This window comes from Elephas maximus, chromosome 20 (genome assembly GCF_024166365.1).
Source record: "Elephas maximus indicus isolate mEleMax1 chromosome 20, mEleMax1 primary haplotype, whole genome shotgun sequence".
NCBI lineage: Eukaryota > Metazoa > Chordata > Mammalia > Proboscidea > Elephantidae > Elephas > Elephas maximus.
Window position 1 is genome coordinate 33,977,235 of NC_064838.1, and position 24,594 is coordinate 34,001,828.

General features: G+C 45.0%; 1 protein-coding gene across 4 annotated transcripts in view; it reads right to left on the reverse strand.

The window, feature by feature from the left end:
* The window catches only part of SRGAP3 (SLIT-ROBO Rho GTPase activating protein 3), a 333,060-nt gene that overhangs the window by 43,987 nt on the left and 264,479 nt on the right, over positions 1-24,594 (reverse strand). For 2 of the 4 annotated variants that reach the window (XM_049863436.1, XM_049863435.1), the window contains exons 10-14: positions 24,224-24,308; positions 13,783-13,810; positions 8,609-8,711; positions 3,033-3,093; positions 855-932 (exon numbers count right to left, since the gene is read on the reverse strand). In XM_049863436.1, coding sequence (XP_049719393.1) covers positions 855-932; positions 3,033-3,093; positions 8,609-8,711; positions 13,783-13,810; positions 24,224-24,308 — 355 coding nt within the window. Of the gene's footprint in view, positions 1-854; positions 933-3,032; positions 3,094-4,710; positions 4,742-8,608; positions 8,712-13,782; positions 13,811-24,223; positions 24,309-24,594 lie in introns of those variants that run through there. The other 2 variants (XM_049863437.1, XM_049863438.1) reach the window with 2 other exon arrangements.

Genomic DNA, 24,594 nt, shown 5'->3' on the forward strand with positions numbered 1-24,594 from the left:
TAAGGATATGGACTGGCTAGTGCTATGACCGGCTCAAGAATCAGGGAGCATGGTGTTTGACAGTATTCCCTTGAATAAGAATGCACAGGTTTGCAGTTCTACTGTAGTGGTGAGATATGCCCGGCTAAAAAACGCAGGGGTGCAGCAGGAATTGAGCTTTTCCTGATCCAGTAAGTCTTACTTTGCACGGATGCTGCCTCTGCCCCCACTGGGAACTCTGAGGCCAAGAGAGGCTACTCTAAATAAGTCACACTGAGGTGGCCAACCTCTATTCAAACAAGCTTTTATATCCTTACTTAATCAAAGTGGGAACTAGGTAACCTCACGGTTGGGGAGTGTGTGTGGTATGATGTATGATCTCTTCCTGACAACATATAGCTTGTCAAAAACACTGCATAAAAAAATGAAGAATTAGGGTATTCTTAGTTAAAAACCATTTAGTGTTATCCATGTTCTTCCAACTTTTCTAAAATACTGCAGCATCCTTAATAGACTTATCTAGATATGCCAGAGTTCTTTACAAGACCCTATTTTCCTCTAACCAGTGTAGGATCCACTGGAGAAAATCACCCCTAGGCAATTGTGTGCTGGTAGATGTTGAACAGCCAGCTTTCCAGAGGGGAAAACAAAATTTCAGCATTGGCCAATTTCTGTGGTGTAAATATTCCCACCATGGTTGATTTCAAACTGCCAAGGTCAAGTCACTGATGGTGAAGTTGGGAACAGATGTACATAATGGGCTCTTGCAAGCTGGTACAAGCCAGCTCTGGCACACCACTGGCCCTAAGACATGTGCTAACACCCATGCTGGTCTCCCCTGATCATGAGCTCGAGATGGTCACAACTGCACCTACCTCTCTCAAAGGAATTTTTGATGTCATTGACTTCCACCTGAGATCCCGGCACTCTGAAGATCCCCTGCTGCTGGAGTCCTAAAAACCAAGAAACAAACAGAAAATGCCATGAGGCCTTGAGCTCATCGGATCACTGGGAAGAACTGTCACTCTCCCCACTGCTTTTCCCTTGCTCTCTACCACCCTTTATGAGAGAGGCATTCCCAGTGTAGGTCTCCTGGTAGAAGCCCACACTAATGGCTTTCTCTGTGAAATAATATTCAGACATACCCTGTCTTCATATGCCTGGGACCACCTGTCCAGGCTTGGAGGAAAGGCCATAAGAAGTTTATATCAATACTGGACTGACAGACCAACTGCCAGTTTTAACCAACAGGTCAGCTCAGGCAAATATCTGGCTTGATGCACTTTGCTCACTGCATTCCTAGTTGCACTGGCACCAAGCCTGCCCTTAAAAATGCCACTCTGGGTGTAACAGCCACAGATACCTGGAATAGGAATGATCAATTCAATGCCACTCCCTCAACAAATCTCTCCCCCTATACAGGTACCTTCTTCTTTCAAGAAAAGCTGGAGTCTAGAGTGCATCCTGGCCTAGGGATCAAGGAGTTTAGGGGAGATTAGATTATTAAAGAAAAACAATCTCATTTTTTTTTTTTCACATGTTTCTATAGGCCACAACAAAGAGGAGACCCTAATACCTGACATAACAGTAATGGCATAATAGCAATTTTAGGACTGCAGGAATTAAAAAGGCCTACCTCATTTTAGAAGCCCTGGTGGCTCAGTGGTGAAGAGCTTGGCTGCTGACCAAAAGGTCGCCAGTTCGAATCTACCAGTCAGTCCTTGGAAACCCTATGGGGCAGTTCTACCCTGTCCTATAGAGTCGCTATGAGTTGGAACTGACTAGATGACAATGTTTTTTTTTTCCCCCCACCTCATCTTAAATGGGAATTAATGGGGGAGGCTGTGATCCTTTCCTTGTGCCTCAAACAGTTTTTCTATATAAAACAATTCTCTGCATTATAATCTAGGAATGTTGGCCCCTAACAGGCTTGCAAACAGTTAACATTCTCAGCTGCTAACTGAAAGATTGGAGGTTCAAGTTCACCCAAAGGACCTTCAGAAGAAAGGCCTGGTGACCTACTTCCAGAAATCAGCCATTGAGAACCCCATGGAGAAGAGTTCTAATCTGACACACACGGCCTCACCACGAGTCAGGGGCGACTCGATAGCAACCAGCACTGGTCGCCAAAGCTTGGTTGGGACCTAATATGTGGCCGACAAGTGCCTGTCCACGTCTTTAGTGAACGAATACTAAACCTCTGCCACCTGACTCCACCCTCCTGGCTCATTACCACTGGTCCACACTGGCCTCCTTCCCATATTAGGCCAGAGCACTGGCCATTCTTTCCATCCGGACTGCATGGCGGGGATCTTCTATTCACTGAAGTCTTAGGTCAACTGTCACCCCTCAGAGAGGTCTCTTTGCATCACCTAAGCCAAAGGAGCCCCACCTTCCTCCAGCCATTCTTTATCCCCCTTTGATTACCTTCATGGCATCATCACTACATTACATTACTTATTTCTCTGCTCGTTTACTTCCTTTTCTTTCTAATTGGATATGTACGCTACTTAGGGCCCATATCTGTCTTGTTCGCACTTATATCCTCAGTGTCTAAACACTGCCTACCGTGTACTCAATAAGTGTACTTGTGGAGGAATGAATAAACGGATAGGTGGAAGCACAAGTTAGGTGCTGGGGATTCCATGGTTAGCACATCCCAGATACTGTATTTCCTTCACTGGAGCTTACAATCTAGTAGATATAACGGCTTTATTGGCCAACTATATTCAGGGCTAAGAATGCAGAGTTGTGGGGTTGGATGGGAGTGAAGAAGGAATTAAAATGGTTCTCCTGTCTATAACCTCCCTGTGCCTCAGTTTCCCTAGTTGTTCCTGGGCCTCTCACCACCACCTCCCATCCCCCCAACACACTATAGTTTGAAAGACATCATGCAGAATAGCAGCTGTTCCCTAGAGTATTTTCCCCCCTGGAAGCAGAGCTATGACAGAAAACTTCCCAAGGTGAATCAGAATCTCACTTCCTATCAGAACGGCCTAGTTGAATGACCAAGCTGAAAACACTGACCACTCCCCCACCAAGATCAAGCTTACCGTATAAATTGATGTATCGAATACAGCTCTCAACTACAAGTGGTATAGCTTGTCCTGAGTCCTTAAGAAAAAAAAAATTGTGAGTTTTATTGGTCCTGGCAACCACCACAGGAAAAAGACACTTCAAACACAAGTTATAAACTCAAGCCAGAATATTAGTACCATTATGTTAGTAGGAAAACAAGCAAGAAACTGCTAATCCTAAAGTTTCCATAAACAGTTAAAATAGAAAATCATTGGTTATGTGCAGAAAAAGGCATAGCTACGTTAATTTTAAAGAAATGCTCTGTCTTGCTCCCCAGCTGGGAAGGTTCTAGAGTCAGGACGCTTGACAGGCATATCTGGGTAGAGGAGTGGGGTCCATCACATGGTCATGCTTCCTTGGTTCTTTGGAGGGGGCTGGAGTCAATTCTTGGCCTCCCACTCTACTTTGCCCCAACTCAACACTGTTCTCAGGGTTTAGGGATAAAAAGGCAGACTCAAGGTCTCATCTTATTACTACAGTACCTAATGCAAGACTTAAGAAGAACACACCATGGAGGAAGCAAAGCTGGCCCCCAGGGTCACTTTGAGCTCTAAGAAGGGAAGACCTCTACACAAGATGTCACAACCCAAACATCCAGGTGGATACTCTGTGTAACAAACATGTTACAAGAAAAAGTTTAAGAAGCAGTTATGTCAGCCATTGACCATCTAGTGTCCAACCTTAGTCAGGAAGACTGACTAAGATGCAATTCTAAACATATCCACCGGGGGTGTGACTGTGTTTTCAATTACATCTTCCTAACCCACTGCCACCAAGTAGATTCTGACTCATACCGACACTATAGGACAGAGTAGAACTGCCCCATAGGGATTCCAAGGAGAGGCTGGTGGATTCAAACTGCCAACTTTTTGGTAAGTAGCCAAGCTCTTAACCACGACGCCATGAGGGCTCCTCAAGAGGCAATTCTAAACATATCTATAGGGGGTATAAACGTGTTTTCAATTACATTTTCCTAGACTCTGTTAAAGGAGCCAGGGTGGTGTAGTGGTTAAAGAGCTCATTTGCTAACCGAAAGGTTGCGACTTGAACCCACCAGCTGTTCCACAGAAGAAAGATGTGGCAGTCTGCTTCCTTAAAGATTTACAGCCTTGGAAACCCTATGCAACAGTTCTACTCTGTCCCATAGGGTCGCTATGAGTCGGAATCAACTGGATGGCAGTGGGTAGACTCTGTTATACACAGGGTCACTGAGTCAGAACTCACTAGATGGTCCCTAACAGCAACAACAGACTGGCTTACAAACAAAAAGGGCTGGGCAAGGGGAGTTTCTCTTTTGCCTTCTATGACCGGTTGACCTCTCTGCTATTCCTGGTCTCCAAGAAAGCACGAAATGTTTTTTAAGCTCTCTTAAAAAGAGAACAAAATCAATGACTAGCCCCCTAGAAGGTGAGGAAACAATGAGGCATATGCAATATGCTCCAGAAAAGGGACAGAGAAAACCATGAATTTGGATGTTTGCTTGGCTCTTCCACACCCTACCTTTGAAACCTTCCCTTGATTAACTATGGCCAGGGACAGGACGAGAATATGGACCCATGTGGCAACAGGCAAGGCGGGCTCTGTTCTCAAAGTCAGTACTAAAGACAGGTTCCATCCAGCTGAATGGGGCTAATGGGCCTTTCTAGTAAATACCTGGTTCCTGGTTCGAGCATTTCTTCTTCCTCTGATAACAAAAAATAAACAGGCAGCAGAGCAGGAGAAAAAGAAAAGATTACGCAGGAATAAGATCAGTTAGAGTAAGCAGATCCTTCAGAGTCCGTGAACGCCGAAATGCAATGGCAGCCAGCAAAGGTCCTGGGGAGCCTGCCAAATAGTCTGCCTGCAGGAAGGGCCACCCCAGCCTCAGTGACTCGTGAGTGATCTGGACCTGCCTCCAGCCAGCCTTCCAATATGGCTGCCTTGGCTTCCCTCTCAAGACACCAGGGGACCCATGAGCCTCTTTCTGTCCTTGTCAAGCGCAGGAAGTGTGTGTATTGAATCCCTTCCTTATCCCATTTCTAGCTTCTCCTCAACACATGGAGCTGTTGTTTACCAATGGGCAAGAACCTACCCAAGACCCCTTAAGGAAAGCCCACCTTCCCACAAAAAAGAGGGAAATACATCTGTGTCTGTCCCTATTTTGTGAGGTGGGGAGCACCATCAGCTCTCTCCCTTCACATGTGTGGAGGCTCTAAGGTGGTACTATGTCTCTTCTGGGCCCCATGAGGAGGCCAAGCTAAGAAACTGGAAGATACGTGCCCTCTAGCTGTGTCATTTGTTCAGTTCCTGGCATCTCAATGACAGGAATTAATATGTTAACAGACAAACATTGGCTAAACCTACCAGAACGCTAGAATTGAGACAACAGCCTCGTCAAATGGAGCTCTGTGAGTATTACCCTAAAAGCTAGTGATAACGGCAATAATAGCCAATACTTCCTGTGCACTTACAAAGTGCCAGGCAGCACTCTGGAATCCTAGTGTATATTCACTCCCTTCATCCTCCTAACAAACTCAAGAGGTAGGTAACTATCATTCTCATTTTATAGAAACAAGGTAGAGATTCTCCCCCTCCCCCAGAGGTCCAACTCCTAGGCTTCAAAATTTATTTGTATGATAAAAATTGGGTTTCCTTCTGCCTGAGAAAGGAGCCCTGGTGGCACAGTGGTTAAAGCACTGGTTGGCAGTTTGAGCCCACCAGCCGCTCCGCAGGAAAAAGACATGGCAGTCTGCTTCCATAAAGATTTACAGCCTTGGAAACCCTATGAGGCAGTTCTACTCTGTCATATAGGGTTGCTATGAGTCGGAATTGACTAGACGGCAGTGAGTTTTTGTCTGTCTGAGAGGAGAAAAAAAGCAAGGATTTGAAAAGGAGTCAACTCAATGTAGGGTCCTAGGAATTTATAAAAATAACTCCAAAAATATTTATCCATCATTATTAACTTGGGTGAGCTTCTCTGTCCCTCTTAGCCACTATAATCATGGAGTCCTGGGAGTGTCATTTCACAGAAAAACTTTTCACGGGAACGGTATTTCCAAGCTGGGGACTCTTAGTTCATACAGGATGGCCTTCTAGATAGCAGGTGACTCATCATAGAAAATGAAATTCCATTCATGATAGTTGAAGGATTGAGTAGGTGTCAGTGTCTTTTCATTCTCTGAAAGTCAGTCATCCTTGAGAGCAAGGATCCTGCCATGTGGAGTTTTGTTACCCACTGCCCAGCTCACAGCAGGTGTGCAGTATGAGTTTGTTGAACTGCACTGATGGTATGTGGTAATAAGGTCAGTGTGACTATAAGGAAAGGTAATTGAGTTTAACAAATATAACATATTTTTCTCAGTCAGATGAGTATGATTCTTCTAAGTAGTCCCCTGGGGAGGCTGTGCACTTATTCTAACGATGCCGCCATGCTCAGAGGGCCAGTTGACCAGCCCCACTGTAGCACATTCCTCTTGTCATTTTGCTCCTCTGATGGCTCTGCAAAGCTGAGCCTTGCATGACCTTCACATTCCAATATGCTAAGGCACCCGCTCCAATACAGAGCACTGGCATCACTGATAATGACACCCTGCTACAGGCTCTAAAGAAGACTTAGCAAAGCAGTTGGGGCAACTGCTTTATGTTAGGATAAGAATGTGGTTTCCAAGGTAACTACCTCGAAGGAGCAAACATATGATTGAATAAGTCCTGATGTATTTGTCAGGAGGAACAAAGTCATTTCATTTTATAGTCACACATTATTTGTAGTCTCTTCCTATTAAAAGGACATTTAAATGGAACACCTAATTATCCAGTATTGTCAGGTAAGAGCCAGCTGCTGCTTCCTGACTGATCACTCATTTCCAAGGAGCTGAGTCAATGAGGGGATGTGTCTTTGTCTCTGAGCCTTCACTCAGTCTGTTCCTCCTTGCAGGAATTCCTTCTGTCCCACTCCTCTCCTTGTTACTCCTTCCCTTTCTTCAAAGCCTTGCAAGAAGCCTACTGTCCTCTCTTGCTCTGAATTCTTACAGAACTTGTTTCATGTAGATAATTCTGCAAGTGTATGTCTTGAATTGTCTTACACTCTCAGTTTTCGCTTAAAAACCTCCCAAGCTGTGCTATGAGGGCAAGGAGAGTAACTAATATGACTTCCCAGTCCCTCTGAGCTATGGAGAGTGGCTCTTTTGGGGACAAGGGTAAAGACGGTCTTGGAGGAGAGGGAGGGAGGATGAAGAAAGAGAAGACTCTTGACACAGCCCCATCCCACAACGTACCGGATGGTAAACTGCTCCTCTTTCCTGATGCACCCACCTAACGTGGCCCCTCCTTGGGCATCCCCCAAGCTTCCTGTCTCTCAAAGTTCCCTGCTCCAGGCAATCCCAACTTGCACTCTCCTGTTCTGCTTTCTCTTCCCCCACTTGCCCTTCTCAGCAGTTAGCCCATAGGCAGAGACAGTCCTAGAACAGAGGCTGGTCCTGACTGCCCTCTCCCATCCCTGAGGCAGATCCAGAATCCAGTCCCTCCCTCCCCTGTTAATCCTGTGCTGCACCCTGTCTGAGGAGCTGGAGCAGAGGCTGCCACCACTACTCCCAAGTCATCAGCAAAGCCCGAGAACCTTTGCATCTCTCCTGATAGATCTCAGTCTTGTTTTCTGCAGGAAGCATCTTCACTGGGTGGTGGTGGGCTCTCAAGTAACTGGCATGGATTTTCCTCCCCTTTCCTCCTAAGTAACATTAAGAAGGTATCTTCCCTTCCTCACATTCTGTCCCCACCCAGTGCCCTTTACAATTCCATCACCATCTTACTTTGCCTTCAGCCATTTAATCTGGGGTGGCTTTATTTTGTACCCCTGGCATCGAGGAACAAAGAAAGAAACTCAACTAGGTGAGACTCTAATTTTTAGTTTAAAGTGTAAAGAATTAACCTGGAATTCTAAACGGACTTCCTCAACCCTTCTCCTCCAAATTCACCCAACAAGAAGCAAAACTAGGTGGGAGGGTTTTTTTTTCTCTTAAGAATATTATGTGTTTCCTTTGCTGATATGCTCTTGGCTAAAGTTAAAAAAAAAAAAAATCACTTGAATGAAAACACACTATTATCTGCAGGGATTTTCTTTGTGCTGCTTTCAATCAATCCCCCTTGGGAAACATGGGAGGGAAGCAAGGTAAAAACTTTCTCTAACTGTGCCTCACACTTTAGGATCGTTAGGATCGTGCCTCCCAACAGTGGGAAGTGGCTGGCTAGGACGGCTGTGCTGGCATCTTAACGCCCTGGCATCTCAACCCTGCTTGGGTTTCACTGGCTTTCATCCTGACCTTATCCCTCCCCAAGGGCTGGGAATCGCAGGAAGACACTTAGGAACAACTGCCCAGATGCAGAAGCAGCTCTGGCTGTAAGTCCTCACTGAAGCTTTAGAGCAGGCTGCAGCCGGGAAGTAGCTTGCATTAGGGCCGGGCAGATGGGTCATAAATTCCGGGTCAGGCAAGGGCTGTGACCGGAAGAGAATTTGTGTGCAGAGAGGCTGCCATTACATTGGGCGCATTCGCGGACTCTACGGCTCCCCAGCAAGTACCTTAATGAACGCTTCCATACTGCCGTTAAAGAGTTTATGGCTATACACTGAGAGAGGCCTAGGTCTCCTCATTTTCTGTGGTTTAGGGGGAAGGCAGGGGGGCCTAGGGGAAAACGGAACAAAAGAAATCAAGAAAACAACCAACATAAACATACAACTGGGAAAGATGTTCTTAAAACCTGTGCCTGGAGGAGAACACAAAATGCAAACGGAAGCTCCTGAACCCCCAGTGCATTGGTGGCCAATGCTCCATCTGAAGGCCTTTGGATGATTAAGGGAATCTTGATTTACCCAGGATGTTAAGCAGAAACAGTCTTACATAACACAAACACAGTCTAAATCATAGGTGGGAAATAGTACGTGTCCAAGAAACCACCGAAACCCAATCAGAGACTGTCATCCTGCAAAGCTGACCAGATGGAGGGGGAGTCAGGGGAGAGAGAGGTAATCTGCAGCCTGAGAAAGCAAGAGACTTTCAAAGATGAGTGGATTAACTTTCATTATTTTGGCTTAAGTTCATCTCCAAGTCTCCCAATGTACCAGGGCACTGATGTTCTTAATACCTCTTGGCATTTCAAATGCACTCGACTAATCTTTATTTCATTGATCTAAGGGCCAGGCAATTATTATTCTCGTTTTAGAGATGAAGAAACTGATGCCAAGAGGGAGGCTGCAGCTTCTTTGGGTTCCCTCCCAGTAGAAAGTAATAATCCTGTTCTTTAGTGAAGTATGCCTCCAGTTAAGGTGTTTTCAAACCCATCATCACATTTAATGTGACCTCAACCCTGTATACTGGGATTTCTAGAGGTCCCGTTTTATAGAGGCAAGAACTGAGGTCCAGAGAGGAGCGCTGGCAGAACTAGATCCCAAATTCTGGCCTATCTGGCTCCAAGGTCAGGATTTTTTCCACCAGGCCACATTCATGGAGCATGAAGGCACTTTTTCATTTCCAGCCAAGGACTCATCCATCCCATTAACCCTTGCCAGTGGAGGATTCATGGTCAGGTTGAAAGTGTCTTGCTTTACTTAAGGCTCAATTCCCTGTGTTCCAGTCTTGGCTACAGGGAGAGAAAACCACATCACGGTTCACTAAGGACAGTGAAACAGCCACAAACACTGGACCAGATTCCAGGGTTGCTCACCATGCATATACCTGTGTTGGCTTATTTGCTCATCTTTTGCCACTCAAGTTGACCTGACTTAAGGCTGCCAAGGATTTCTGAGAATAGGAGGAAGGCCCCTAATCAAGAGAGGCAGTTCATTTTCCAGTGGCTTGGTTCAAGATTGGGGGAACAACAACAGAGGACCTAGCCTGGCACAGATAAAGCTCATACATGATGAGCAAAGACCTGATGCCCCACCAGGAAGACTTACTTAATTGATTTCCAAGAATAAGCAAGAACTTTTATGGACTTTGCAGCCAATCAAGATGAATGGGGTTCACCTCTGCCTCTGCTTACTGGGCTTACCTGTCTTCTTCAGTAGCCCAGCCCATCTAGAGAATGCTAACCAACTTCTTCTAGGTGTTTCAGTACTGAGCAAATGCTGCTAGCTCCAGGACATGCATGGGCAAAGACACAATCGAATTCAAATATCATGCCACCCAAAAAGAACCAAAATAACAGCACAGACCAATGGACTCAGTCTCACATAGATAGGGAACTTAAAAACAAAAGAAAAAATTTTGAAAAGAAACAACAAGCAAGGTTATTTTGAGCTCATCTTGCACCTATGTCAATTTGGTTAGCTAAGTCCATGTCATTTTTTTTCGTAAGTTACTTATTTTTTGAGGATGTGTGTATGTGAGGTTGGCAGTTCTTATACTCAAACTGCTTTTGAATTTCTAAATGCAAAAGCCAAAAGAGAGTACCAAAAATGTGACACGAGGCCTTAGGTTCTAAGACTTGAGATGAGAAGTAACTCGAGCTAGCAAACTTCGCCACCTATTTTTCATCGTGTTTTGGGCTTCTGTTTTTGAGCATTCCTGGATCGTTTCCTTAGCTCACTTTGCATGATACCCTCACAACAACCCTGTGAGGTAGGCAAGAATCATTCAACTCATGTTACACATAAGGCAAATGAGCCTACCAGAGAGTAAGATTCTTGCTCAAGGTCACACACATAAAATGCGATTGAGCTGGGAGGAGACCTCAGCTCCTCGTGTGAGTGTGATATTGGGAAATGGTTTTATCACAGACCATCCAGCAGTAGCATTAAATCCCATTTTAAACTCTCATGGTCAGGAAGAGCGGAGACTCTTAACACGGGTGTGAGACACCCATTATAAAAAAAAATCTAGGATGCCCACCTGGAGGTTTTCTTAAAAGAAGTCCTTAGGGTTTTTTTGTTTGTTTTTTGTTTTGTCTTTTAAGTTTACAAAATGGAATAAAGAGAAAAAAAGATATTTTTTCCCCCGATTTCTCTTGCCCAATCCAGAAAGCAAGGGACTGTTTGAATCAAACTGGGCTTCCTTTCTTTGTGTGGTGGTCTGGGCACGGATTGGGAGCTCTGACAAGGAAACGTAGCTATCCCAACGTTGCATGACATCAAATCGATCCAGACTTACTGAAGTGCTGGGTGGAGCACAAAGTGGGGAGCAGGGGGGCAGCTCAGCCAAGGGAAGTGGGGCAGCCTAAGCCTTCCATCTCTTCTGCTGCTCAGTGGCAGAGCAAAAAGGAAAGAAAGAAAGAGAAAAAGAGAGAGGCAGGGAAAACAGGAACAGAGAAAGCCACAGAGAGGAAGAAAGAGAAACCAGAGACCAATGTCCCCTTTCTGCCTTTCAACCAAGATTAAAATTAACGTATGTTGGCAACACAGGAGTTGGCTTCAAAATTATTCTGTGACCCAAAGCATGATAATTAAAATTTGTCCAATACAACCCAATAAATTGATACCCACATGGGTGTCAATGTTCAAAATAGTGGCAATATGGCAGTTCAATGGCAGTTAGGCTCCTGGGACTGTGCTTGTGTGGGCACCTGGTTGCATTCATTTGGGCAAGAAATCTCAAGTGATTTCACCTCTAATCTAGACAATAGTGGTTAAATCGACCTGGGTTAGGGAAGCCAGACTTTAGTTTGAACAATTATAATCCAGCCCTATGTTTGCATCTTGCTTTGCCATTAACAGTAAATATGCTTTTCAATTGCAGTTATCTCATACGACCAGCCTAAATTACAGGGTTATTATGAAATTGGTCTGTTCTAAGATAAGTGTTCTCTTAAATGTGACAAAAATATAACAAGTTGCAGCCAACATCCAAAAACTGGTCCATCTACACGAGGCCACCAGGGCTTGGCTCAAGGGGACCTGCTGCAACCGTCATCCAAAATGACGCCAACCATATACAGGAAACGATGGAAGACACAGGGAGCCATTTTCCAAGGGCCTTTAAGATTAATTTTGAAACTACTTCCAAGCTGGCAATGAGTTCCCCAACAAGTACAAATGATTTTGGAAGAGATGGGTTTTTGTTTACCAACAAAGTTTCCTTTGACCTTGGCCAGGGACCAGAGTACAGATGGCTGGGTTTGCAATTTATTGCAGTATAAGTGGGAGGTCTGGTAATCCTAGCTTGTCTTTCCCAGGCCCTAGGTCAAAGAGGGTGTGGAAGACAACACCTCAGAGGTCTTTATTTAAATAAAGCCAAACCCCTGCACTTTCCCTGGGGAAGGGCGGTGGGAACTGGCCAAGAGCTTGATCACAAATCGCCTCTCCTGCAATCTGCTGGAACAATCTTCGCCCCCATGAGTTCTAGGAATTAGCAGGAAGCAAGGAACAGCTCAATTTGTCTGCCATCTGTTTCACTGTTTGCAGGCTTTGGTGTAAAATGTGGCTTCTGTTGTTCTGGGACTATGATAACATTCTCTTGCTAGAGGGGAAAAAAAAAATTAAAGAGTTTGTTTCTAAAAGGTTCTTAGAAAGAGACCCTGCACATCTGCTGACCCATGTACTGGGAAGGCCTCGGCCTGGCCTTATGTCATCCTGATGTTCCCAAACTGCCGAGGCCCAGAGGAACAGCTGCACAGGCTAAACTTCTGGAGAGCACCCGGTCTCCCCCAGCCTGGGCCCAGCAAACTGAAAACCCAAGGGCTTTTCCAAGCCTCTTTCTAGCCAACTCCCTTCCAGAGGAGCAGGAAGGAGTTGAGGATCCATCTTCCCTCTTGCCAAACACAGCAGCTTTCCAGGATTCTGGGCCACTGGGAAGAATCTGTGGGAAGAGGATCGCCTCGGGTTGCTGGGCCCAGAAAGTGAGGCGAAAAGTAGCTCTCAGCTGCCATATGATGGAAAAGCGCAGGCCTCTGGGCCATCGGCTGAGCGCATGTTGAACAGTGGCTATTGTTTACACAGCCTGGGCAAAGGTTGGGAATTCAGAAATGGATGGGCTCTCAGGAACAACCTGGGTAAAAGAAGAGCCCAGTTGCTGAAAGTCACTTGCCAGCTCTCAGCTGCCAAGTGGAAAGTGTTCACTGGCTCTGGTCTGCTGAGGGAGAAGTGCAAGAGGTAGCGTTGAGCAAGCCAGAGATAAAGCATGAGTTGCCCATTTGTTGCTTTCCCATCGAGGCATCTCTCGTCAGCCCATCCCAGTGCCTGTGGGTTCAAAGCCAAGGTGCGGCAGTCAGGGTGTTGGTGCCTGCTTGGGTGTATATGCGCATGCGCAGGCCCATACCTGTGCAATGGGAGCCCAATCCAAAGCCTTGGCCAATTCTGACTGGGGGCCTAAGCTGGACCCCCAGCCCAGGCTGGCCTCAGCAGCCACATAACAGATGGGGAGAGAGGTCAACAGCCACCCAGTCTCTGGCCTCTGCTCGTTGACTTCCACCACTCTGGGATATTACAGCCTCGCCCCATGGATAGCCCAAAGGAAAAATACCCACTGCCCCCAGCAGCTCTGAAGACTCGCCTCCCCCCATTGCCAGCCTGGAGGGGGCATGGCTGCATCAGTCTAATGCTACAAGCAAAGCTGCAAAACAGCGAGGTTGCCCTCCCTCAGCACACCCATACCATCCCATAGGGACAGTCGTGAAGAGCTGGCCCACTCCGAGAGCACCCTAGGTCCTCTGAGCGTCAGCAGTGTCTGTCTTCCCATTACCCTCCCACCCCCCGCTTCCTCTCCACCTCACTCCATCCCCCACCTCAGGCCACCAGGTGAAAGAAGACTCTCCAGCTCTTACCTGGTGGTGCCACATTCTGCTCTTTCCCCTAGAAAGAAACGTATACATTGATTTGTACTTGGCTTTTCTTAACCAGAGAACATCCATCTTTTGATAAAAACTCAAAAGCAAGTGGTCTTAATTGCTTGTGCTATGTGAAATCTAATTATGCCCAAGGTATGGGTTTTGGAGGACAACTGCAATTTATTAATTCCCCAGCGCCTATTTGTAGGGCTGCGTTCACTTAAATTTTTTCAGTGATTCTCAAACTACAGTCTGCTGACCACATGCATCAGAATCATCTAGATTTCTTGTTAAAAATACATATTTCTTGGCTCTACCAGGCACCTCCTATATCAGAATCCCTGAGAAGAACCCAGGAATCTGCTTTTGAACAAGCACCCCCCGGCTATCTATCCTTTCTATGTATACCAAAGTTCTAGAACTTCTGCACTGTTCTATTTCAAATAACATTTGTTGAGCATCTGTCATACCCTGGCTCTGAAGGACACCAGCCACAAGATACCTGTGTGGCTTCTAATCCCTGTTATCGCTCTTCGGAATCTGGAGTATATTAAACACGCCTGAATTCGCCATAGTCACATTTCAAGTGTTCAGTAGCCACCTGTGGCTAGTGACTACCATATTGGACAGCCCAGCTCTAGATTCTAGAATTTCATCCAGCATTAACATTCGGGACTTGTTAAAGAAAGAGCAGGGCATTTACTTTCTCTATGAAAAACAATGCAGAATGGGGGCAGTAAGGGAAACGAGGGGATGAAGAGAGTAACCAGAGGTCTAAATTAGACCTTGGAGGAAATCTACACACAATTCCTGAGTTCCTGAGCAAAACCACAAACAGTTACAAGGGTGACTGCAGTTGGGTAAATTGAGCCAAAGGGACAAAAGCAGAAAAGGAGAAAAGCTAGGTAAAACAGGTAAATTTGTACTGTTTAATTTGATTTTATGTCTGGGGCCTGGGACAAATTCCTGCCAGACTTCAGTTAGTCAGTTACCATCTCGTCGACGCCAACTCACAGCGGCCCCATGTGTGCCAGAGTAGAGCTGTGCTCTACGGGGTTTTCAGCGGCTGATTGTTGGGGAGTAGATCGCCAGGCTTTTCTTCGGAGGCAGCTCTGGGTGGACTCTACATCCAACCTTTCAAATAGCAGGCAAATGCACTAATCATTTGCCCACCCAGGACTTCTATCAGACACCAGTTTTAGTGAATTTTTCATTTCAGATCTCTGTCTAGAGCTGATGGCAACCCCTGACACAAAAGGGCCAGCCAATGACCTGGGCTGTATTATATGAGGAGGGTTCACGTAAAGCACGCCGCCTCCCTCAGGGCGGCAGACAACTTTGATTCTGATTTACAAAGGGAGTTTCAGGAGGCATTTCTTGCTCCTCCTCCTCTTGGCTTCAAAATTGTCCACTCTTCTATGAACTCACAGGATCCAGTCACGCTGAGCTTCTTTTAGTTCTTCTAACCAACCACACCCTTTCCCTCCTTTGCGCATGCTGTCCCCTCTGCCTGGGGGACTCTTTCCCCAGTTCTTCATGTGTCTGGCACCTTCTCATCCTTCAGTCTCTGATTAAACATCCCCACCCCAAAGAGGTCTCTCTGGTCACCCAATTTAAAGGAAGTCCGTCTACCCCTGCTACGTACACGTACAACTGTTCTCCATTTGAGCTCAGATGAATTATAACTCTTTGCTCAATTGTTTGCTTATTGTTTGAGGTCTTTCTTCTCCACGAGGGCAGGTACCTTGTGTCTTGTATACCACTGTATCCTCAGTACTGGCCCAGCACAATGTCTGTGCTTTTGGACAGATGGATGGACAGATGAAGGGACAGATAGGGACTGGGGGAGAAGATGGGGCGAGGTAAGGAATCAAAGGGTTTAGGTCCTGGAATGGAATATCAGAACACACTCAAGACAGATGTTCCTCTAACAAGGAGTCTAATACATTATCCTTAAGCTTCCGAATCACATTCCAGCTCTCAAAAATACACCAAAGCATTCACCGATTCAACAATTTCTACATGTATAATTCAGGGCGTTGATTACAGTGTATCAATTTCTAACAAACATCAAAATAAAATATGCTCTGGGCTGCACGACATGAACAATGTAATCAACGCCCCTGAATTATACATGTAGAAATTGTTGAATCGGTGAATGCTTTGGTGTATTTTCACCACAATAATAATAATTTTTTTAAAAATGTTCCACCCTTTATGTTCTGGTAGTTCTTGGGTGGTACAAATGGTTAGTGCACTTGGCTGCTAACTGAAAGGTTGGAGGTTTGAGTCTACTCAGAGGCACCTCAAATGAAAGGCCTGGTGATTTACTTCCAAAAAATCAGCCACTGAAAACCCTATGGAGCACAGTTCTACTCTGACACACATGGGGGTGCCATGAGTAAGAGTCAACTCAATGGCAACTGGGTTTCGTTGCTGTTGTTATCTCCTGAGGCTTGTTGGGATTCAAAAACATATTTTATTATTGGTGGCTCAGTCACTTTCTAGAAGGTCAGACTACCTGATCCTGGTGGGCCTTTTGCTCTGTAAAGGGCTATGTCCCATCTCTTTTATGAACAATGCACTCTTCACCCTTGAGAGGCTTTAGTAAATTGAAAACCACCAGCATCATAGGTGTAAGCCCTGGGCTTACTACCCAAACCCCAGAGTACTAAAAAGGTCACAGATCTAAGACTCAGAGATGAGGATAAAATGAGAATTCTCTGGTCAATAAAACAGTATAGCACAGCCAGGGGCATATAACGGTGTGTGCTCTTGTTCCCAAGATGTGCCGGTGATATCAGTGGTAACAGGGAATGCCAATTTGCTGAGCACATAGAAGCCTGTTGACTTATATGGCTGAGCTCAACCATGCTCAAAAGTCCACTTCTAAGTAAAGGTGATTCAGAAGACCTTGTGTTTCCTTTAACTTGTGGCTTCTTTAAGCTGAGTACTTTAGAGAAATTGAGGCACTCGCCATGATAATTCATTTCATGGGGAGTGGGGCGGTGGTGAAAAGCCTTGTATCTTTTCAGCCAAAATATCCCACTTGGCTTTGTATTTCACACCTGTTTTAGAAATTTCCAGAGCCTTCTTCCCCGTACCAAGTAACCCTCAGATGACATAAAAGGCCACTGATGCAGGTGTAACCTCACCCTAGCCCCACCCTTAGGAGAATGTTCTGAATGGAAGAGTCAAAATGCGCAGGTGGTGGTGTCTCCTCCATTGACACTCAAAAGAATGGATTATCGAGGATTTTGAGCTCTCGTTGGCCTGCCCACCGAGAATTTTTCCAACCCAAAAAGATCAAAAACACAAACCCATTGCCGTCGAGTCAATTTTGACTCATGGTGGCCCTCGAGGAAGAGCAGAACTTCCCCATAGGGCTTCCAAGGAGCGGCTGGTGGATTCGAACTGCCGATCCTCTGGTTAGAAGTCATAGCTCTTAGCCCGAGTCAATGCAAATTCTCCTGCTTGCTAAATACCCCCCTTTCACTCAATGCCCTATGAATTCACACATACCTTTACCACATGGTAGAAGAATAGAAATGGCTGAAGATTTGTTTTCAACTTATTTAGCTCCAGCAGAGGACAGAAATTCCACGTGCATGAAATTTCTAGGTAACTGACGCTTATTTCTGTTATACTGTAACCTTATTTGATAACTTGTTTCAACTATTTATTAGCAGAAATATTTTTAAACATTTTACTAAACACAACAAAACATAATATTTTCTAAATATTTTCAGGGGATCATTACCATTAACACTGGTAATCTGGTGAGCTACAGTGATATCCTAGGTGCTGCTGAGGGAGCTGGAATTGTTTTACTACACTCAAGGATCCAGCCCTATGGTGTAGACCAAGACACATAAAGGGCCAAATAGTAAATATTTTAGGCTTGTGGGCCGTATGGGGTCTCCATCACAACCACTGAATTCTGCCTTGTAGTGCAAAAGCTGCCATAGACAATATGTAAATGAATAAGTATAGCTGTGCTCCAATAAAACTTTATTTACAAAATCAGGAAATGGCCATATCTGGCCTGCAGGCCATAGTTTGCTAACTCCTGGTATAAACCAAAACCCACTGCTGTTGAGTTGATTCGGACTCATAGTGATCCTACAGGACAGAGTACAACTGCCCCAAAAAGTTTCCAAGGCTATAATCTTTAGAGAAGCAGACTGCCACATTTCTCTCCTGCAGAGCTGCTGATGGGCTCAAATCACCAATCTTTTGGTTAGCAGCCGAGCTCTTAACCACTGTGCCACCAGGGCTCAACTCCTGGTATATGTATAGTCATTTACAACTCTCTCAGCTTGTTGGAGTTCTTTCTCTTCCTTCTTGGAATCACTACTCACTACTTTGGGTGTCCTGCTGCTGACTCACGGCCTTAGTTTACCAGGAATGTGTAGGTGAGGCGTAGATGGTTCTACCCCATCTGTGCGGTAAACTGCAACACCTTTCCCAGGGCTTGGACACTCACAGCTCTTTCGTTTTGTTCCAGGTTTGTGGTAGTGCTTGGAATGGCTGACACTTTCAGATGACTGACCTTTAAAGGCCGTTAAAAGGATCCTTTCCTAACTTTGTTCATGAACTCCCAGATGTTTCAACAAGACGACAGGCATCTTGCCTCTGCTTGAGGATTTCCAGGTGATGGGGAAAGCCCAGTTGGACTGGTGCCTCTGACACTTCATCCTTAAGTGCAGACAGCCACCTAAGTGCAGTCTCCCCTCTGTATGTCACGGGCTAGCTTGTGCCCTTGATGTGACATGATGAGAATGCCGCTTCTCCCGTGTGGCCTTCCTCCAGAGAACACATAGTCCCGGTGTAATCACAAGAAAAACATCAGACAAATCCCAATTGGATATTGTGCAGAGTACCTGACCAGTACTCCTCAAAGCTGTCAATATGTATCATCAAAAACTAGAAAAGTCTGAGAAACTGTTAAACCTAAGAGCCTAAGAAGACATGACAACTAAATGCACATGGTATCCTGAGTGGGATACTGGAACAGAAAAAAAGGTATGAGGTAAAAACTAAAGAAATCTGATAAAGTATAGATTTTAGTTAGTAATGATATACACAAAAATAGCGGCATTTACAAAAATACCTTATAGGGGAGGGCAAAGTTGGCAAACAAACATAGAAAGTGCACGTTATTTGCGTAAAAACACAGTGTGTGTGTGTGTGTGTGTGTGTGTGTCTGTTCATTAACTGGGACAAATGTATCGTACTAATGTAAAATGTTAATAACAGGGGGAACTGGGTGTGGAGTATATGCAAATTCTGCACTATCTTTGCAACTTTTCTGTGAATCTAAAATTATTATAAAATGAGAAGTTCATTAAAAACAAAATCAAAAAAACAAACTTCCCCAAAATTGACTGATCTAACAAGACTGATTCCAGTTATCGAAAGAAGCGCAGTGGGCTCTTTTCACAGCTGGCTAACTAGGAAGCAGAAACGTGAAGATTCTTCTAGATGGCTTTTCTTAGCTGTACCCATACTCCTGAAACTTCATTTTCCTGGAGTTTTTTTTTTTTTTGGTGCTAGTCAGTTCAAAATTTGGAAGAAGGACTGGTAAATCACTTCTCAGAGCAAGGTGTGGCTGAAGGCTAAATAAACTCGGAAGTCTAAAGGGGCCAGGAGTTATGCCAACCAAAACTAATTATTATTATTATTCCATTAAGGCCATGCAGGCAAGGACAGTAATAAAAGTTGCATCTGATAGTGCTAGTGGAGGAGTTGAGGGAAGCACTTTCTCCTCCCAGTCAGAGGACTCATCTAGCATCTTATCATTATTATTCTTTTTTGAAAGGATATCTGCTTCCATAAATCCAGGGCGCATGATTTCAAAAATTCAAGTAGCCACCAACTCACATGGGCCTGCCTTCTGTTACATGGCTCATGAGAAAGAGTCCCCAGCTCCCAACCCCATGACTATAAAAACCAATCATCCTCTTTCATGTTTGTCTTGGAAGCTGTCCCCACCACACACTCACCTTGAGTTCCTCTCCTTGTCTTTCTCTCTCTTTTCCCTTCCTCCTCCATTTTTTTTTAAATAGTATTTTATTGTGTTTTTGGAGAATGTTTACACAGCAAATTAGGTTCCCATTTCACAATTTCTACACAAACTGTTCAGTGACAGTAGTTACACTTTTCATAATGTGCCAACAGTCTCTTTGTGTTCTGGTTGCTCCATTTCCAGTGCTCTAATTTCCCTGCCCACTTATCTTCTCATCTTTGCTGTAGAGTAATTGTTGATCTTTTGGTCTCACATGGATGGTTTTTTAATGGAGCACTGTACTCACAGATAATATTCTTTATTTTGTGTTCCAATCTGTTATTTCACTAAAAAGAGACCTCATGGGATAGTTTCAGTTCAAAGTTTAAAGAGTATATCAGGGCAATAGTCTCAAAGAGTCCTCTAGTTTCAACTGGTCCAGTAAGTCTAGAGTTTTTAAGAATTCGAGTTCTGTTCTGCATTTTTCTCCCATTCTATCAGGGTCCTTCTATTGTGGCCCTGATCAGAATAGCTGTTAGTAGTAGCTGGGCACTATCTAGTTCTTCTGGTCTCAGGGTAGACGAGACCTGGCTTGTGTAGCCTATTATCTCTGTAAACTAGTTTCTTCTCCAAGACTCTGGTTTCCTTTTTACTCCTGATGAGTAGAGACCAATAGTTGTATCTTAGATTACTGCCTGCAAGCTTTTAAGGTCCCAGACACTACTCACCTCACTAGGATGTAGAACATGAACTTTGAACTATGTTATACCAATTGACTGAGTTGTACCATGAGACTAATGTCTTAAGCCTTCAGATCCAGAAAACCCATCTCACAGGGTGCTTGATTATGTCTGAGAAATTTCTGTAGCTGTGTCTTCTATGAATATATATGTGTGCATACACACATCTGTATGTACACATATGTATAGATACTTCTATCTGTGCACGCATACGTATATACCTGTACCTATCCATACACATATATGCCTATACATATATATGTGTGACCATACACTCATTTTTTGGTGGTGCTGCAAAATTATGTATGTGATATTCTTTAACACAAACATCTTTTCTTTTATGTGCTTCTCAGTGGCATTGTTTACTTTGGTCAAGGTGAGCTCACTACACTCACAGTTGGTGCTGCTTTTTTCCAGCACCAAAAATAACAAGTACCTATGATCTAGAGAGTGATTCTCTGCTCCTCCCATCCCCAAAACCACCAATGAACATTGGTCTCTGTGTGTATATCTATTCTTGTCTCCCTATAAAAGTGAGGTCATACAATATTTGTCTTTATGTGATTGACTTATTTCACTTAGCATTATGTCCTCCAGATCCATCAAGAGTATAATATGCCTCGTGGACTCATTATTGTTCTTTATGGTTGCACAGTATTCCATTGCATGTATGTACTACATTTTGCTTGTCCATTTATCCACTGAGGGCGCTTAGGCTGTTTCCAAATAATGAACATAGGTGTGCACATGTCTGTCTGTGTCTCTTTTATTAGATTTCTAGGGTATATCCCTATGTATATAGTGGTTAAGTGCTATAGCTGCTAACCAAAAGGTCGGCAGTTCAAATCCACCAGGCGCTTCTTGGAAACTCTATGGGGCAGTTCTACTCTGTCCTGCAGGATCACTATGAGTAGGAATTGGCTTGATGGCAATGGGTTTGGTTTGGCTTTGATTTAGGGTATATACCTAGGAGTGGGATTATTGGATCATAAGGTATTTCTATTTCTAGTTTTTTGAGGATGCGCCATACCATTTTCCATAGTGGTTGTATCATTTTACAGTCCTACCAGCAATGAATAAGGGTTCCCATCTCCCCACATCCTTGCCAATATTTGTTACCTTTTTTTATCAGTGCCATTTTAGCCAGGGTCAGATGGTATCTCATTGTAGTTTTGATTTGCATCTCTCAATGACTAATGATATAAGCATCTTTTCACGTGTTTCTTGGCCACCCTTTCTCCTCCTTTGCTGTTGTTTTGCTTCCCTCTTTGTCTAAAGTTGCCTGCCCTACTCTATGGCCCCACTCAAGCCCTAGCCCAATACTGAAGTGTGAGGATAGATCGAGATTAGAGAGGTGGTGGAGAAAAAGCTCATTGCAAATAACTCTCCACTCGGCTGTCAATCAATAAGTTTTGACAAATGTATACACCCATGCATAACCATCACCCAAATCAGGATACAGGATATTTCCATCATCCCAAAGAGTTCCCCAGCTCTCCCTAACAAAACTAATCTCACCAGTCACTGTTGAGTCGACTCCGACTTATGGTGACACCATGTGTGTCAGAGTAGAACTGTGCTCAGCAGGTTTTCCAAGGCTGTGATCTTTCAAAAGTAGATTGCCAGGCCTTTCCTCTGAGGCATCTCTGGGTGAGTTTGCATCACCAACCTTTTGGTTAGTAGTCAAGCGCTTAACTCTTAAACTAATCTACGGTGATAGATACCAGATTAGTGGTTGCTTGGGATAGAGGATGGGAGGATTGCAAAAAAGCACAAGGGAACTTTTAGCAGTGATGGAAATGTTCTATATCCTAATTTGGGTGGTGGTCATACAAGGGTATATACATTTGTCAAAAATCACTGATTTCTACAGATAAATCATACATCAACAAAGTTGATAAAAAACAAAATTCCAATGATGCTATTTTTAAAGCCCTGGTTATTATTCTTCCTGGAAGCCTTTCTGGCTTTTACCAGGGTCCTGTGGCGATCCCTCCTCCTCTGACCACAGCCCTCAGAGTCTATATGTTTGACCTGGCAATCCATCCTGTATTGCCATGTGACAACGCTATTGCTATTTAATTTTTATGAATTCATCATGAGTTGTTTCCCAGCTAGAGTATAAGCTCCTCAGGGAGTGGGAAAGGGTTTAATTTCTCACCATATCCTCTAGAGCGTGGAGCTGACAAACACCATGCATCTACAGATATCAGGGACAACTCACACAGCCAGAGCACAGCCACCAGAATGTATACCAGCTGGGAGAAGAGAGTGGTCCAGAGAAAGAACAAGGACATATCTACACAGCTGAAACCCAACAGCTAACAAATCCCCCATAACCCAGTACAGCTCCCTTCCTGTCATCCTCCTCCTTCCCCAAGAAACTGCTGGCTATCTTCAGGCCTGCTTCAAGCTGTCGTCCTTGGATCTACTGGCACCATCACCCTGGATATTCCCTTCATCTCTCATGCTGGCCCCCTATGTCTTGGACCCAATGTTTTCTTTCTTTTTGGTGGAGCACCTCTTTCAGTAAACAGCCCTCTCCCCATAGAACACAAGACTATAGCTGGATATGGGGCTAACAGTGCTCCAAGTGGGGCCCAGAAGCTCCAGAAACCCTAGGTCAGGCCTAGCTGAGCTCCTGTGTTCACAGCTGAGCCTCACATCAGGTTCCGGGGCCACCAGGTCTGGAACAGACCAGCCCTTGCCTTCAGCCCTGTGTCTAAGTTCATGTCCTGGAAACTGTTCCATCAGTGTTCATTCAGCAAGTGTTAATTAAGTGCCTACTGTGAGCTAGGCATCATTCCAGGCACTGCAGATAAAGTGGGGAGCAAAATAAGCAAGGAAGTCCCTACTCTAATTGAAGAGGTGATATTGTTGGGGGCCAAAGACAATAGGTAAGTGAACAAATAATAAATAAGGTGATTTCCCATAGTAAGAGAGATGAAGAACATTGGAGAGTGCTGGGACAGAGGTGGTGACTTCTTGTGATTGAGTGGCAGGGTGGTTCCCTCTGAGGAAGTGACATCTGTGCTGAGAACGGCAAGTTAAGATCTGGGGGAAGAATATTCCAGGTAGAGGGAACAGCAAGTGTAAAAGCCCTGAAGCAGGAATAAGCTTAGCAAGTTTTGAAGGACAGCAAGGAGCTTAGTGTGGCTGGGGCGTGGTGAGGGCGGGAGAGTGGATCGAGGAGGAGCAGCCAGAGGTCAGATGATCTGAGGCCTCGTGTGCCATGAGGTGGATTTTATTCCAACTGTAGCTGGATGCCTTTCGGTGCTTTTAAGCCCATTCACCAAGTCCTTCAATGACAAGACCCTGCCTTACACTGTGATTTTCCTTCTCTGGATCTAGAATCCTGGCTAGGCACTCCAGCAATATTCCTGGCAAACAGGAGAAAATCGCCCATGTGTCCCAAATCCCAGCCCCCACCTATCAGGAACCTTTCTCTCTGCCACTTTGCCTTGGACCCTCCCCTACAACCTAAACGAAGGCTGTGGCTGTCCCATATTTTCTGTAGCCAGACTGGACCCTTTTCAGCATACGTATCAGGGCCTACTTCCCCAGTCTGCTCAATCCTGGTAAGTGGGTCCAGTGTGGGACCCCATCCTGCCAAGGGCCGAACAGCTAGAGGGGCTGTCACAAACCCAATGAGAGCCATAGCCTCTCCTCACGGGCCTCCGTCCAGACTCACCTTCTCCTAGGGTCTGCTTGAGTAGGTCGTGCTTGGCCTGCAGCTTGGTGATGAGGTTACTGCCGTTCACATATTCTTTAAACTTCTGTAAGACACAAGGCACAAGGAAGGTACAGATCATGGGGCCAGGTAACGGGGAAGTCAGGGGTCATGGACCCACAGGGCCCTCCCTGCACCTGCCCCTCTGCTCCTCTCTGTCCAAATCCCAGACTTGGCCAAACCGTTGTCTGGCCCTTTGTGGGTTCCAGACACTTCAGGTCAGGGTTTAAGAACACAAAGAAATCTTGGGGAGAAGGGGAGTGGTAAAAGCCGCTTTTGTCAGGTGAGGCCTGCAGAAACACAAAGCAAAGGGCTTCCTTAGTCGTCAAAGC